The sequence below is a fragment of the Lepisma saccharinum genome, chromosome 29, assembly GCF_977018435.1.
Source record: "Lepisma saccharinum chromosome 29, izLepSacc3.1, whole genome shotgun sequence".
Lineage (NCBI taxonomy): Eukaryota > Metazoa > Arthropoda > Insecta > Zygentoma > Lepismatidae > Lepisma > Lepisma saccharinum.
This window is the reverse complement of record NC_139257.1, coordinates 17,600,397-17,617,941: the sequence shown is the minus strand read 5'-3', so window position 1 is coordinate 17,617,941 and position 17,545 is coordinate 17,600,397. Positions and strand designations below refer to the sequence as shown.

At 39.5% G+C, this 17,545-nt stretch overlaps 1 protein-coding gene across 1 annotated transcript in view; it reads left to right on the top strand.

The window, feature by feature from the left end:
* Nucleotides 1–17,545, top strand: part of LOC145981537 (sodium-coupled monocarboxylate transporter 1-like) — a 78,032-nt gene that overhangs the window by 59,232 nt on the left and 1,255 nt on the right. The window contains exons 13-14 of the mRNA XM_083114846.1: nucleotides 5,152–5,321; nucleotides 8,673–8,889. Coding sequence (XP_082970972.1) covers nucleotides 5,152–5,321; nucleotides 8,673–8,889 — 387 coding nt within the window. The remainder of the gene's footprint in view (nucleotides 1–5,151; nucleotides 5,322–8,672; nucleotides 8,890–17,545) is intronic.

Below are 17,545 nucleotides of genomic sequence, written 5' to 3'. Positions count from 1 at the left end.
ATTCAAGATGAGTTCTCAAGGCACATTAGTTTGACACCGCTTAGAACTACAATGGCGAGGACGATCTCGCAAGCATTCTTGAAGTACTGTTTTCAGTCAGGATTCCCGAAATACGTTGTCAGTGACAACCAGAGTGTATTTCGAAGCAAACTGTATTCACAAACGTTGCGTTCTGTGAATTGCAAGCCGGTCTCTATTACGCCATATAGACCGAAGGGAAACAAATCAAAAGCAGCGATTAAGATAATCAAGCAAGCACTTGGAAAGTTCTGCAAGGAACACTCGTCGTGGGTTGAAAATTTGGACGCGATAAGTTTCGCTATCAATAATGCAACGAATTTGATGACTGGATTGAAGCCGTCATTCTTGTTCTTTGGACGTGATTTGTACACACCGCATGACACTCGGAAAATGGAGCTTCAGAGGGAAGATGGAACCGGGGATGATGTCACGGCGGAGAGACAGATGGATTACGTCATGCAGTTAAAGGAAAGAATGGGCGCGGCTTTCGAATTTGCAAGAGAAAAAGAAGAAAAGACGAGGCAAAAGGCGTCAAAGGCCTACAATAACGGCAGAATAAGGGTTAATCTTCGTGTCGGAGATCAAGTACTGCTTCAAGAGCATAGGATTTCATCTGCTTTTAACAAGCAAACTGCGTGCTTTTTCCCGAAATTCAAAGGGATCTACAGAATTCTGAATTTCACTACTCCAAATAATGTTGTTTTGGAAAAGGAGGGTGAGGGGAAGAGCGTTCTGGCTAACGTTGACCAGCTGAAGGTTATTCCGAGAAGAAATTTGAGAAGTGTGAGGGAAAGCACTCATCCCTAAATTCTACCCTGAGAATCCATCTCAAAGGGGAGGGGGTAGAAGGGCTGTGAAAAATGATGGAAGGGAAGCCGAGTGACCGACTTCTTGTTTGTACAGTAGTAATTAAGTTCCTGATTTATTGTCGCTACACATTTGAGTTCTGGTAAATTTATTTCATGTGAATGTAAGATCTAATTACGGACTGTTGGATTTTATGTTATGTAAACCTTTTACCGATAAAAGTAGATGAATATTCTGCACACGAGGACATGAGATTTTCATCGCTAAGAGAATGCTCAAAGATGGCAGTTCGATGCCCGGAAAAGGAAGGGAAAGTTTCCTTATAGATGAAAAATGGGAAAGCCATTTTAAAGTCGGGTCGTGTAATCGAACGATATAACTTTTTGAAAGCATTTGAAGCTGAAATTCGGCAGGAGTTGAACCAAGTACTGCAGAAGTCCCAGACGCAAGGACTAGGGGACTAAGGAGCCAGTGGTTCTTCGGATGGACCGAGGAGAGGCTGAGTCGACCCTAGAGTGGGAGCCGTACATGTTCTTTGGAAGGTGGAGGAGCTAAATACGTCTTCACCTGGGAGCAGTCCTGATGACCAGATGACCGAGATGTCCAGGAGGTTTCCAGAATTCCGGAGGAAGAAACCGTGTGGAAATTGGATATTTAGTGCAGTGAAATCGAGACTCTTATTTTCAGAGAGATGGTTGTGATGTGTAGTGAAAATAACATTTTTCAGTGAACTTTTCTTTTTCAGATATAGTGCTTAACTTTTCTCCGTGACTTTAAGACAATTCACACAGACTGAAATTTAAATTTCAGATAGAATTGTAACGCTGGGGAGGGGGAATCTGTTACCCTGCCCCCGTGTCAGGGGAACAGTGTTTTTTTTCTTATTGAAATATTTATTAATATGTTAATTAATTGGGTAATCAAGTGTATAAACATATTTATGTCTGATTAGTGTAAATCAATTTATTATGCATTTTTAGGTTCGTATTATTCCATGTATAAATACCATGTAGCTCTCTGTTCTTTCTTCGTGGGTTCGAACGTTCGAGGAAAAGGCGGGCAGGTTAGCTGTTAAAGATTAAAAATTTTGAAAGAATGGCGGTTGGCAACAGACGCCAACCAAACACATATAAACTCCCAGATGAGAGTGGGGGAGGTCGGCTGTTTGAACTGAGACTTGGAAGGGAGAGGCTGTTTTTGCTTCGGTCAGCTAGGACCGGAGGACAGGTCTCCCGAAACGGATGCTGTAAGAGATTGGATTGCCGGGCAAGCTAGTGCCTTGGTGTCCAGTTTACAGGTAAAAAGGTAGTTTCTACTGGATGTTATTTTGAAGTAATTACGGTGCGCCAGGCAGCCTAGTGCCTTGTCACCGTGGAGGTTCAGAAATGTACACGTCGGGCGACCTCGCGCCTGTTAAGACGTTTCTTGGAGTAACGCGAGTCTACCTTGTGACAAGCGTACTCCCGATGTAATTCATGAAATGTAAAGCATCCAGGTACAAACAATAGAGATTCCAACCTCAAAATTAGAGTTTTGGCCCGATAATAATTAGAGAAATGAACGTTCGGATACGACTTGTATATACTTCAAATTTTACGTTAATTAAACTATAGAAAATATCCAAAATTTCAGTTTTTAATTTCACAGATGCTGGACAAGGTAATTTATCCCCCTATAGCAATAAGGTTTCGCAAAGGTTATCCGTTGTCTCTTGTAGTTAATTATATAATTATGTTGACTTGTAGCAACCCACGTGCATTGTCGTACAAAGAAAGATGCCCCTAGACAAATCTGAGCCGAGTACGAAATGCACCGAACCTCCAGTGCGGAGGTAAAGTGTGTAAAGGCTAGTAACAAATTTATTTGGGGGCTCTGTCCCTGATTGAACTTATAGATTTGGTGGCCAGTCGTAGGATATTGAACGAGATTTTTGCTTTGAAAGTTAAGGAGAGAAACGGACGAGGATCGAACCGATGATCTTGCGAAACAGAAAAGAGGAAGTTACAAGAATGTCGCTTGGTAACTCGAGCAGGTCCAGCCCGACCGCGTCAGAACTTTCTGTTGTTGAGGAACAGAGGTGCGTTCCAAAAGTGACAATGGAGGAAATTCGTTTGCCTCTTCCGACATTTGAGGGAAATGTAGGGAAGGAAGATGCTTTTTCGTATCTGGATAGGATTCAAGATTACGCGAGAACGCTGAAAATTTCTGAAGATGACCTTCTGAAGCAGTTTATTCCTCTTTCGTTGAGAAATGAAGCGAGGGAGTGTTTTTTGTTCACGGAACCGTTCGGTGATTTTTCACCATTCAGGCATAAATTCTTGCAGACTTTTCACGGATTGGATTATCAGAGAGAAGCAGAGTTACTTTTGTCGCAAAGGTTTCAACTTGCTAACGAGAGATTGGCGGAATACGTTCGCAAAGTTGACAGGCATTTTAGTAGGATAAAGAATTCGGCTTCTGCACAGGAGAAAATTGACTTTGTGAAGTCGCACTGCAATCCGGTATTTAGGGATTATTTGTACAACAGGACATTCACTTCTATGAGAGAAATGAGCGAATACGTGCTGGAATTGCAAGCGGAGTTTTTGGAAAGACAGAGATTCAAGTTTTTCGTTTCTGAAGACGAAATTCGCAGCTGGTCGTTGAGAAAGTCCGTTAATCAGGAATGCGAAGAGGAGATGGGGAGAAAGAAACCTGATATTTTCTTGGACCCTGTGAGCATTAGTTTTGACCACCCGAAAGTCGAGCGCTTGAGGGCTGAACATGTGGTTTCACGCCCTCCACCCTCGCGGCTTGCGGTGAGGGATGAAAACAAACAGAACCGCTTTTCGAAGGAAGATTGCCAGAGAAATAAATTATGCTACACTTGTGGACAGAAAGGTTGCAGAGCTTAAAATCACAAATCAAATCAAAAGAAGATAAATGAACGTGGGAAAGAAGTAACAAAAAACGCGTAGAGTCGCCACGAATTTGTCAAGTTCGTGGCGTGGAAACTGCAAATTTTACACAGAAGGAAAATTTTTCACCTCACAATGTAAATGTTAAAGAGATAAGGGAAACTATTGTTTTATGCAACGTAGCTAATGTGGAAGTACACGCATGTATTGATACGGCGTCGTCCAATAACTTTGTGTCTTCGGAGGTCTTCGAGAAAATGAAGGCAAATGGAGTGAAATTGAAGGGTTGTAAAACTAAAGTAATACTTGCGGAAGGAAATGTGGAATCTTTGGGGAGCGCTTACATGAATATTAAGTTTCACGGACACAAGGCTCAGGATCAGATATTTGTGTTATCTAATGCTAATCATGAAATGTTAATGGGAAGGACATTAATGGCTAAGGTGGGACTTATACCCATGATTCATCGTAACGGGTGGGCAATTGAGCCTGATCTTTCGAAAATCGTGCCTTTTGATGCGCCATCAACACGTGACAGCGTTGATGCTGTTGGTTCTAGGGGACTGGGTTCGACCACGGATGGAGTCGAAGGAGTCCGAGAGAACGTTTCTGCTTGCGGAGCGGAGACACGTAGCAGCGACATCAAAGGGGTGGGGGTTGACGAAGAGAGATTGCCATGCTGATGGAGGGTACCGATATCTCAGAGGAAAACAAGCCGAAATTAATTGCCATACTGAGAAGGCATATTGATGTTTTTCAAGATAAACCGGGATTAGCAAAGGATTACGAGGTTCTGGGGGGGGGGGGGGCAGGCTAGTAACAAACTGCATGGATGATGATGCTTTATTGCAAACCCAGCTGACTTCAGGCAAATAAACAACACCTGTGGCGACTAATTCCATAAGTAAATTATTAACCAAAAAGGGCCGACCTTTCCTTCGGACTTGGCGTTCCCACCCGAAATGCCCATGCTACGCCACTGGTTATCAATAAATTCGTTGTGTGAGAATCAGAGGAACACAACTCAAAAAAATCAGTTGGTTTTCTTTCTTTTCTTTTTGTTTACATTGCTTGCTGTGTGTCTTCATCAATATAATAAAACTAGAATAAATTATTCACAAATGGGAGTTTTGTGGTCTTTAAGTGGAGTAACCTTAAATTAGAAGAGAAGAAATTCGAAATAAATGTGTGACACAGAAAGCAATGTCATCGGAACATCAACTGTTTCTTCTACGCTGTCCCTCGACCAGCCCCGATGATGACTTTGAGATGAAGTCGAAAACTCACACAAACTTTTAAAGTGTCTTGTATTGTGCTGTAAGTGTGTCTTGAGGTACTTTTAACAAGAGTGTTTAAAAATGTACACAACATTTGCAGAAATGAAATGCTTTGCATGATACATATGAAGCAAAGGATATATTTCCAGGGTGCATTAGCTGGAGCTCTGGGAAGCCTGATCTTCATGTCCTGGATAATAATTGGGAGCCAGTCGGCAATCGCTTCAAAGAAAATAATCTTCCCCAAAATGCCTGTTTCTACAGAAGGATGCACTTACAATTTTCTCAGGGACAATACTACATACCCCTCAGAAACAAGGTAATATTGTAATTACTGTTACAAATTACTATTTCGTAGGAATGATTGATTGAGTTTGTGTCTTAAGTCCACTTCATGCACATTAAGGCTAATTAGAATTGGACCTACAGTTTAAAGTGGGAACCAAACCACTATGTGCCTCCACCTGGTATCGAACCGTGGACCCCTTGATTACATGGTGACCATTGCACCATTGGAGAGGCTCCTTATTGTAAGAATGAGAATAATCAATCGATACTCCATCAGTGCTACAGAGTAATTAGTAAAATTATAATTTTACTGATCCAATATTTGTATAAATACACACACACACAGTAGAAACCAGATTTTATTTTTCAAATTTTTCATTTTCTTGCACTACAAATTTCATTTTTCTTTTTTTAATTGTCCAAAGAAATTTTTAAAAAATTGCCCATTGTTCAATGCCCTCAAAATATTAAATAGTCAGTTTTCATGTATTTCAAAGATGCAAGGTAACACACAAATTTCCTACTGCATGTGCAAGGTTTAGAACTCCATAATCTCTAAAAATGAAAAACCTGATAGACTCAGGCAGCTCTCAAACCTAAAAATTAGACACATTTTGTGAGTGGATCATTCCATGTCAAATCAACCAATAAAAATAGATTTTTCAACCTTCAGGATTCCGATTTTTTAAGATTTTCTGTTTCTTTATTGTACCTATCAAGAGGACAAACAATACAAAATTTTGATTTTTTGGGTTCAAAAAATTAACAATCGCAATATTTTGACAACATTTAGCAAATTTCATGCACATTAGAATACAAAAAATGTAATTTCCATAAGAACCCATTGCCATCCCATTATGAAATTTGGCACACAAATAGTTAATTGTTGTGTTTAACACTTACATTTTTTTAAAAAAAAATTAATAGGGACATACATTTTTTGAAAAAATTACAAAATTCAAATTCCATTCCAAAATGCATTTTAAATTAAAGCTCATTAAAAGCAAAAGAGAATGACACCAATTTGAGCTCTCTAGGTCAAATACATTTTGTTTTACAGCTGTTTAAAAATTTCGAAATGTCAAAATATTATGATTGTTGAGTTTTTGGAAGTCATTAGTTAAAAAACTAAGAGCCTAAAAAGTATAAAATTTTATAGTTTTTGTCAACTTTATGGGTACTAGTATCGCACCAAAAATTATCAATTTCCGAGATGTCAAGGTTCAGACCATTGCACAGTGATCCGGAATACGAAAAATTGGCAAAAATCAGGAGCTCGCTATTTGACCCCTAGATCAATACAAATGTGTAAGATTAGCAATTTAAAAAATAATTCACACTTTGGGTCCACAGAATTCACATGAGATTGATTATTTTGATTTTTATACAAAAAGTATAAATATTTCAATACACACTTGAAACCACAGTAAAACCAAACAATACACTTGGAAACCGAAATACATTTCCAGAAATAGATTAAATAATAATAAAAATAATGAAGATAAGGATTATAATGATAGTAATAAAATAATAACAATCATAATAACAATAGTAATAATAAATGTGAGAAGTATCGTTAAAATGAATTTATTCGCAATAAATGTTTAAAGCGAGGAAAACAGACTTCCTATCATATCACTTTCAAGAAAAATTAATATCTTTTAAGGCATTAAATAATATTTATTTACTAGTTCCGATATCCTTCTTTCTTCATTTAAGTGTACTTTGGTTGTGAATGCGAGTTCCTTAGACGTATTTTCCCGGCTAAGCTGTTCAGTTTAACACCTATTATTTCTGTCGCTACTTTCTTCAAAACTGATAATCTGCTTTTGAGATTGCATAGAGTGAAGAAAAAGCAAATACAAACACCACATTTTTTCAAAAGTCAACTGAAATTATTTTTAAGAAAATTATTTTATTTTCGGCAACAGTTTTCATATCCTTAAAATAATTTGCTGCAGCACCGCGACACATCAACATTAAAGGTCTTAACACAATCTTTTAAAATTTATAGAATCTAACACGAATGAAACAAATGATTAATCTGATAATTTCTGTCTTCATCAGATTTTTCAGGAATAATGTTTCGTGGATTTCTATGACACACCATCACCATTAACCCGCAAGGACACATAAATGGGTAAAAATGACCCAAAAGATTTTAAAATATTTATTTCATCTTTACCAATGAGTGTGCTTGAGGCGACCCTTATCAGTCCCTTTCCAGTAAACACTTTCGAATGTCATGAGACCTTGAATCAGCTATGAGACTGCTAGTTGCCCTCACAGGGCCATAGAAACATCGCCTTTGTAAATTTCACCCACACGTGCCCTCCTGCGTATCTGTTTGGTATCTAAACATGATCTTTTCTCTCATTTTTATCAATTGTCAAATACAATAAAGATATTACAAATTAATACAAATAGTTTAACCAATAAAGATATTGTTAATCAAATGCTTTAATGTAATTATAACTCGAATTTACACAGTAATTTTGCTTCTGGGTAATATTTACACAGCCAAGTCTTTGGGGAAAATTTTAGGGAGGGTGTTGATGAAGGTTTTGGAAGGTGTTCGAGATTGTTGGGGAGCGTGAGAAGAAATTTCTGTTACACTACACTACTTCTATATGTATTAAGCATCAGCTGATAGCAAAATCGGATACGACCTATTCCCCTAGCGTGCGTACATGTGACCACGTTTCATTCAGGGTTGCCAGCTGACCCATTAACAACGGAGCACACGGTCACAAATAAGCTAAATTTGTCAAAAATAGCAAATAGTAGCAAAACTTTTCTCCCGTGTCGTTTTCACAATACTTTAAAGTATCCTTTGCTTTAGAAATCGTCGCGGGAAATAGCGGTGGTTAACTCAAGTTAACTTTTGTATTTTCAAGTAAAAAAATAAAAACATTATGTTTTATTGTAATTAAAATATGTGTTCTTTTTCTGTGCATTACTGAGAAGTTGTGAGTCTACCTAGCACAATTATATTGTCCAGCAAACAAATAATTGCTACAACAAGTCTTAAAAATATGTACAAAATATAGTCCGAAAATTCCATTTTCATGAACCGCCATTTGGAGAAAAATTTATATGGCAGTTTCATGTCCCATTTAGTTGTTTACAGAAGTAGTAATGTTTTATCCCCTTACTGAAAAGTCTAAATTTCTATTTTTGCCGACTTTTTTCGCATTCTGGATCAATGTGCATTGGTTGATTTGAGCACTGCTTTCAAACAATCATATTTACCCACATAGGCCACCACACAGTACAAACTCAAGATAAAGATAATGCGAGAATATATGTTATGGCAGATTAACCACATTTTACTACAGCCATCAAAAGTCACATATTAACCAATGCTTCCTTTTTGTTTCAGCAATGAAGTTCTTGGAATTTATCGAATCTCCTACTTGTACTACACCTTCATAGGAGTGATCATAGTTCTGATAGTTGGACTAGTGGTTAGTTTCTTAACTGGACCAAATAGTCCAAGAGACATTGACCCAAAACTACTCTCTCCAGTTGTGAAGAGGTTTTTCGTCAAGGATACCAAAGATAAAAATGTTGGCATAAAGCTTCTTCAATCCAAGAAGGTAGGTTAGTGAAGTGCTGAAGTGATACCACTTTCAACCAATACAAACACCAATGCTGATACTCTTATCATTGCCTACAAATACTTGGAAATTGTAACAAATCAAAGTAACAGAATATTTTAATGCATATTAATAAACATGGTGCTACAGCATGTTCAAAAAGTGACGCAACCTTATGGGAAATTTCATAGGTGCTGAATAACTCTGTATTCACAGAGAATTAGCGTTTGGTGTGCCATATCACGTAGTCACGTGTTCATTATGCAATGCCCCACGTTGCGGCACCACAAAATGCAATGCAACGTGCCACCACTTGCAACTCCAGGTTATGGAGATTCGAATTGGCAACACACCGCTCCTTGCTCCGCGTGGTCAGTTGGAAGCACCAGTTCTCACCCAGGGATCGGGATTAAGACGATCCACCCTTCCTCCAGGAAGGAAACCACCGAATTGCGACATGTGACAGTAAATAAAATTCCAAATACTTTATAATTAAAATGTCCAAAATCTCTAATCACGAATCTCGCGCGTACATACTGATTCGCACAAGTTAAAAGTTATAATTTGTTGGGTCATGCACGCTCGCAGGCAGTGATAAGCAATTTATTTAACACGAGAGTCCGCGCACCGCCTTCACAGTTAATAGCAAGACCTCAACTGCTACCTCAAGCGCGAGGCGCAGCATAACAGATTGTTCTAACTTACAATACAAACTCATAACATAAAATAACACAAGGAAAACTGATAATTTGTATAACACATCAATGTTAATTAGCGATAGTAAGCTAAAGTTCAGGTTGGCAACAATTAAGAATGCCAACGTGGAAGTTTTTACATCGCCAAGAACACGAAGCGTGGTTCCCCCACTCCTAACATAAACAGCCAATAGGAAACCGATATTTTATTGAAAACGAGGGAGAAATACTTTGCTGATTTTATCAAATAAATCATATTTGCCCTTGCACATAAAAATGATTAAATAAAGATTTAGTTTATAACGAAGACAAATTACTTCAATCTTGTACATTGTTGAACAATAATAGATATTAAGAAGAAATGTATTTAACTTGTGCTTAAACAATGAAAACGTTGCATATATTATTTGGGATAATTATTAGCCTATGAATTCAGAATAAATGTTGAAAAAATATGCGAATAACATTATAACATATGATAAAACGTAAATATATACATGAATTATAAAAACAATTAAGTATAAATAATTTAATCCAAGTTCTTAACTTGAAAGTATACGAATAAGATAAATGCCAATATACAACTGAAATCTGCCTATCATGGCGGTCGTTACAATTACATTCTTTGAGCAGACAGTGACCTCTGAATGGTATGTGACAATGGTTAGAGAATTTGTTAACATGTTGTCAGCTGAGAAGTTGGAACCCACAAGGTTTCAACAGGACACTGCCACAGCCCACACAGCTGGGAACACAATGCGTTACTTGGAAGAGTGTTTTCCAGGATGACTGATCTCAGTGGGGTTATGGCCACCGCAATCTCCAGATTTATCGCCACCAAACTTCTTCTTGTGTGGTTATCTTAAGGGATTCGTCTACGTTACTCATCCGCACAGTATTCCGGAATTGAAAGAGAATATTCGTAGCTGTGTTGGTAACATCTCACAGATAACATTGAAAAGGGTTTTTAACAACATGGTTCGTCGTGTCCACTCGTGTGAAGAACAAAACGGCAGTCACTTCCAACACTTAATGTAAAAAATGTAGTAAGAAATGTTTTCCCCATAAGGTTGCATAACTTTTTGAACACCCTGTACTATACGATAGCAATTACCAGTTTTGCATTAAATTAGGGATGGGCCGATATGAAATTTTGGCTGATACTGATAAAGTACCAATATAAAATTTACTGGTAAATATAATCGCTATTCTACCGATCTGATATAAAATTCCAAATGGTTCATTGACCTCTTTAATAAACGTATGTTACTATTAGGTACGTGCAACAGTTCTACCAGTTTCTGGTGTGCAGATAGAAGTGTGAACAACACAAGCTGTAACTCACCTAGGACTGTGCATATCACCATGGCAATCGATGATCTCTTGCCATCTTGTTTGTAGGAGATGAATCCCTCACCGATAAAAGTCCTGAGGTCTGGATTCGAAGAACTGTGGTAAGGCAGTTTTCACAGCCCTCACTTCATCTTCTGCAATGTGCGAGGCAGGTGGTAGTCTGTAGTGGGCAAGTCAGGAGAACAGGGCCAAAGTCCATTCATTCTTCACGTGTGATGACAGCAGTATGTGGCCTGGTGTTATCATGGTGGATGATCGCTCTTTGGCGATTGACAAGGTCTGGCCACTTCGCTCGCAGTCTGTCCAACTGTTCACAGTAGAATATGGCATTAATGGTTTGATTAGGTTGCAGAACCTCCCAGTGATATATTCCTTTGATATCCCACCACACCCTCAACAACACCTTCTTGGCAGGCCCGTAGCCAGGCAGGGGCCGGGGGGGCTGTGGTCAGCCCCTTTGACATTAGGTAAAACTATTTTGTGTAATTTGTTTGCAGTGAAAAGTGAAAATGTAGACAGCAGATATTATTTTGCTCACAACTTTGCTGATGGATAAATTCAGGGAGCATGAACAGCAGCTATTACATTCGTTCATCTTATTCATAAGAAGAAGTCTTACGTAGCGGCAAGTATTTAGGAGATTCTCTTCTCTAGACTTCAGAAAGTTTCTTCACAGGGGAGCTTCTTTATGTGTACTTTCGTTGCCCCTGTTGCCCCATTTATACAAAAATCTGTGACTTTGATGTCATTAAGCAAATTTCCTCCGCATCTGCGTCAAAGGTTAACAGCTCCCAAGTTTTGGGAAAGAAGTGGAGTTTTATTGTTTTGGCCGGGGAGTGGAATGTATGCTAGGCACTATGATTCATATCATCAAGTGTAGTATGGAGTGTGAAGTAAGGGATGATTTCAGTAGCAGCCAATTAACACTTCTTGTGATATTTTAAATGATATAGAAAAATGTAGCAGTATTTGTGTGATATTTCTAAACTTACGTAACTTAATGACCCCACCCCCCACATACACACACACATATAATTTATCTTCATTTAACATTGTTAAAGTTTTGAAAAATGGACTTGATTTACAAAGCCCCCCCCTGATAACCTGTGAGCCCCCCCCTGGAGATCAATTCTGGCTACGGGCCTGCTTCTTGGGATGAAGTTCTGGTTTGTATGTCAATGGCAGTGGTTCAGAAACACAGCACACAGTCCTGCGATGTTTATGTCCGGTACCTAATCAACTTCTCATCACCCATGACAACGTGTGGCAAGAACTGGTCATTTTTGAACGGGGAAGCCTCTGTTGTTGATTTGCACTCACCTGATTTGAAACTCAACGATCGAACTTTATGGTGAAAACCAGCACTTTGAGCCATGTCTCGACTGTTGTCCCGTGTATCTTGAAGCTGTCCGCTAATTCTGCTATGGTTGGCTTTGGATTGTTTCTTAAGGCTTGGTCAAGTTCCTCTTTAGAACACACTGCGGGATGTCCAGACCATGGTTGATCTTGACAGCTTCTGTCTCCTTCCATTAATATTCAAAACCAGCAACGACATGTGCTATCATCAACTGCATCTGCCCTATACACTTGCCGAATGTTGCGGCAAGCTGCGTCCACAGTAATGTCTTTATTGAACTCAAACAGTAAACAGTGTTTGATGTGTTCCTTATCAGTCTGCATTTCACCCACACACTACTCTGTCCGCTAAGAGCTCCTCGTCTACACTCGCTGCCTGTTGCTGCTCTAAGGTTCTGCCGAATAGGTGACCACAGATTCACGCACTGGCAGTGCCATCTGTGAGGTTGGTACTCCACTAAATGGTGACCTGTCAAAAATGGGTAGAACTTTTCCACGTACCTAATAGATGAACCAGGCTTTTTCAATGCAAAAGAAGCTGTATATTTAGATTTGCTTTGGAAATGATATGTTTATATCCATAAAAATTAGAACAAAATGGCACAATGTTACATTAAATTCTAACATATTTATAGATATATGGAATCAGTAAAATTATTGATAATTTTACCAATACACGTGTCTGTATTGGGCCATTGGCCGATACCGATAGAGTACCTATTAATCTATCCCATCCCTAGTTTAAATTATTCATAATTTCACAAGCATTATTTAATCACATATCCATTTCTCCCGTCGTTGTTGTTGCGAAAATAATGACAATTATGTTCTTTTCTTAATTTCCAAGATATTTCAAGTTTTGTTATTTAGTGTCACTTTTCTGCCTCTTTTGGCTAATCGTGACGATCTGGTTGAGTGGTGATATAATGAAATTGATGAAGGGACACTCACAAAGAACACCCATGCTGGTATTCGAACCAGGGACACCTGGGCAGGGTGTGAAATCCTGAGGGAGACAGGGGGAATTCCCCCACCAACGATCTTGTCCTAAAATTTCCCCCCACCAAACTTTTCCGGGTGGGGAGATTTTCTGTTCTAACAACAAAGATAAACCAATATTTTTTAAGTCGGAAATACTTTACTGGAATAATATCGAAAACACACACGAAAAAAGAACAACATTGAACCCAGCAATCCCCAGAACACATATATTAGTCCAACTTGTTATTTCTTCTCCATTTCTCATTGCCTTTCGTCAGCTACCGCAAAGTATATAAATATATTAATAAAATGCATAATATCATTTAGATGTGAATTTTATAGGAAACTACACTCATGCTCATAAATTAAGGATAATGCTGAATCTTGTACAAAGAAATATTTGATGTGCACGTTGCAGCTTGAAATGATGTCTGGGTACTGTACCAAAGAACCTGTGTTGACTATGACCTTGATCCAGTGTGTGGTGGCGCTGTAAGCAGACAAATGACTTACAGGAGCGAAACTGCTGACCAGAGTACAGTGCCTATAGGAAGTGTGCAGTTGTGTTCGGGTGTGCTAATGGTGAGTGCGTGTGTGAAATGGCTCAACGAACACATATTGATGATGTAATGAGGGGAAGGATACTTGGACGGCTAGAGGCAGGCCAAAGACAGCAGATCGTGTCACAGGTGCTCCATGTGCCACAAAGTGTCATCTCACGATTATGGCAACGATTCCAACAGACTGGAAACGTGTCTCGGCGCTACAGCAGTGGACCTCCACAGTGTACAACACCACGAGAAGACAGGTATCTCACCGTAAGTGCCCGGAGACACAGACCAAGTACTGCCGGGGGCCTTGCTCAAGACCTTGCAGCTGCCACTGGAAGAGTTCTTTCCAGACACACTGTGTACAAACGACTCAACAGGCACGTTTTATTTGCCCGGAGGCCTGCAAACTGCATTCCACTGTCACATGGTCACAGAGTAGCCCGTAACAACTGGTGTAGAGAACACAGGACATGGACAATGGAAGAATGGTCTCAGATACTCTTCACTGACGAGTCCAGGTATAGTCTCAACAATGATTCTCGTCGTGTAACCATCTGGCGTGAACCAGGAACCAGATACCGACCCGGTACCATCGTCGAAAGGGACCAGTATGGAGGTGGTGGTGTCATGGTGTGAGGTGGCATTATCCTGGGTTCACGTACACCCTTTCATATCTTCGACAGAGGTACTGTAACAGGTCAGGTGTACGTGGAAGTTATTCTGCAAGACTACTTTCGTCTTTTCAGAGGTGCAGTCGGTCCTACGTTCCTCCTGATGGATGACAATGCCAGGCCACACCGAGCTGCTATTGTGGAGGAGTACCTTCAAACAGAAGACATCATATGAAAGGAGGGACCTGACTATTCCCCTGACCTCAACCCAATCGAACATGCTTCGGATGCTCTAGGCCGACGTGTCGCCGCACGTCTTCCACCTTCTCGGACTCTTCAGGAGCTCCGATAGGCACTGGTGAAAGAATGGGAAGCCATACCCCAGCAGCTGCTCGACAACCCACTCCAGAGTATGCCAAGCAGTTGTACTGCATGTGTCAATGTGCATGGGCATCACATTCCATACTGAAACCTGTGAACGTGCTCAAAGAACTGTGAAACAACATTTTACAATCTCCCTTGCTTAGTATCATATGTGCGTTCTTTGGTTTTTCTCACGTTTTCTGCAATAAACAGGGTTAAACAGGGTATGTGGATGTCTTTCTTGTGTGTTCAACATGTGTCTGTGCTACCACAACTAGTTTGTTTCAGTGCTGTATCGTGGGGCACCAAAACCTCTATTATCCTTAATTTATGAGCATGAGTGTATTATAATTTTAATGTCTCTTAATTTTTCCCATAGTCATGTAAATCATCGTTGATAGCAGTAGTATATTAAAATCTTGAATTTGCAATTGAATTTTGAATGAAAAACAGTCCATATAATATATATTTTATAATTTAAATTTTAATAATTGTCATATATTTAATGACATACATATACATACATATATATATATATATATAAAATTTATTGTGTGGGGGTGTCTGTCTGCTCCTTCCCCCCACCAATCTGTAGTGATTTTGCACCCTGCACCTGGGTGTTGTAGTGTGTTGTGCTAACCACTCCAGGTCAACTCAGGATATTTATTGTGGCTATTAAATTCCAGGCAATACATTCATATTGTTATTGGCCCAGCCCTAATGTCAATAACTCTGTGCAAAAGTATAAGTTAAACTTCATTTTACGTTCACTTTAGGCATTAACGTAGTACTCAGAACTGAACCTACAGTTCAAAGCAAGTTGAAAAAATTGTATTGTACCTCTATCAAGAATCAAAGCCTGGCAGTGTTTCAAAATATGTGTATTTAACAACGAAGTAAAGACCGAGTCAAAAACACGTAAGTGGTCAAAATCCACACATACTCACCACACGTTCTGATTGATTGATTTAGTTCATTTTATGTTACTTTTCTGCAGTGCTTTTTATTCAACGATATGGCATACTGGTACCTTTTGGTAGGCGAGAGTAAAACTAATGACACTTTATTGTAACTAGAGGAATGTGTGCATAACTACATAGATGCACGAGATCATTTACAAATATTTTTTGAGTAATCCACATAATGAATAGAGTAATAATACTAATCCAAATTGAAGAGTACCGAACCTTTGTTCCAAGAAAAAAAGCACTGCTTCTCTGTCACTTTTGGCTAATCACGATGAGGGGAATTAGTGGTGATAAGCAGTGTTGCCACAATCTGAGGGATAATTTACCTTTCCAGGGGGCAAAATTTCCCTTTTTGGACCAATTTTTCAATTCACCTAAACAAATATAATAATTATGATTATTAGCAGTGCCCTAGTAGTAGCAGCAGCAGTAGTAGTAGTAATATTTCTGTTGGTCCATGCTCGTATCAATAAAAAACAAAACAAAATGTTCACATACATGTCAGGTTCATCGTTCCTGGTCAGATGGCCCAGGTTTGAATCCTGGTTAGGAATCCAATAAATCGTTAATTCTCATCGTTACAATTATCTGAAGATACAGAAAAGCGACGTACAGTAAACTTAAAAGAAATAGTAGATACAGGTTTGTATTCAAGGGCACAGAAAAAAATGAAAATGTGGATATGAAACTGGAGCTTATAATGTAGAGTCAGATGTCATAAAATTTCCCTGAAATTGTGGTATTTTTCATCGAAATTCCCTTTTCCCTTTTGGATAAAATTTTGATACAAATTTCCCTGCAAAAGGGTATTTCCCTTCATGTGGCAACACTGGTGATAAGATGAGATTGATGAACAGACAGTCAGAAAGACACATGGACAGGACACAACAAACCCTGCATAGGATTCTACTGGCTGTGAATCTAGATGCCAGAGCCTAGCAAGTCTGCAAGACTGCAGTCCAGGATGTACAGTGTGGCCAGAAAGTCCCTTTACACCTGAACTAAATGCGTGTAACAATGTAAGATGATGTTAAGATATTTAAGATTTTTACCTCCCATCCTGATCATTGATATGGCAACAGTGCTCCTCATGTGAATTGGCACGTGCCTGCCGCGTAACTGCCATGTGACTGCCCGCAGAGGGAGAATAAAGGTCTGTGCGTTGACCAGTTCATTGTCGTGCCTTTCCGTGTTTGGTGAACAATAATGGCAGATACCAGTGCTTTGATCATGTGGGAGAAGAAAGCTTTTCACCTGGGAAATGTTTTGGATGTCCCTCGTTCTGGTCATCCATCAACCCGAAAGGAAACGTGTGCAGACGTTAGTGTGTCAGTGATGCGTTCACCCTGCAAATTGACCAGAAAGCATTCTGCAGAACTTGGAATTGCAAGGAGCACACTGCAGCTCCACATGAAAATGGGCTTAGGCCTGCACGCATTCCAGCCAATGGCCATCAATGAACAAACCGACGATGACTTCAACAGCCGGCAGGAAGCATGCAGGATCTTGTTGGAGGCCTTCCCCACCATTCCTGCTCGGAAGTGCATTCTTTTCTCTGATGAATGTGCTATCTATCGGAGTTCGCGGGATATGAACATCTTCATATGGGCAAAGGAAAAACCCATATTTTTATCAAGAAATTCAGAACAATCCTCCGCACGTCATGCTTTGGGCGGGAATGACTGAACGACACATCTTTGGTCCGTACTTCTTTGAGGGTTCTGTGATCCAGGTTACTTATCGGGAGATGTTGAATGGCTGGCTTCTTTCACAGCTGC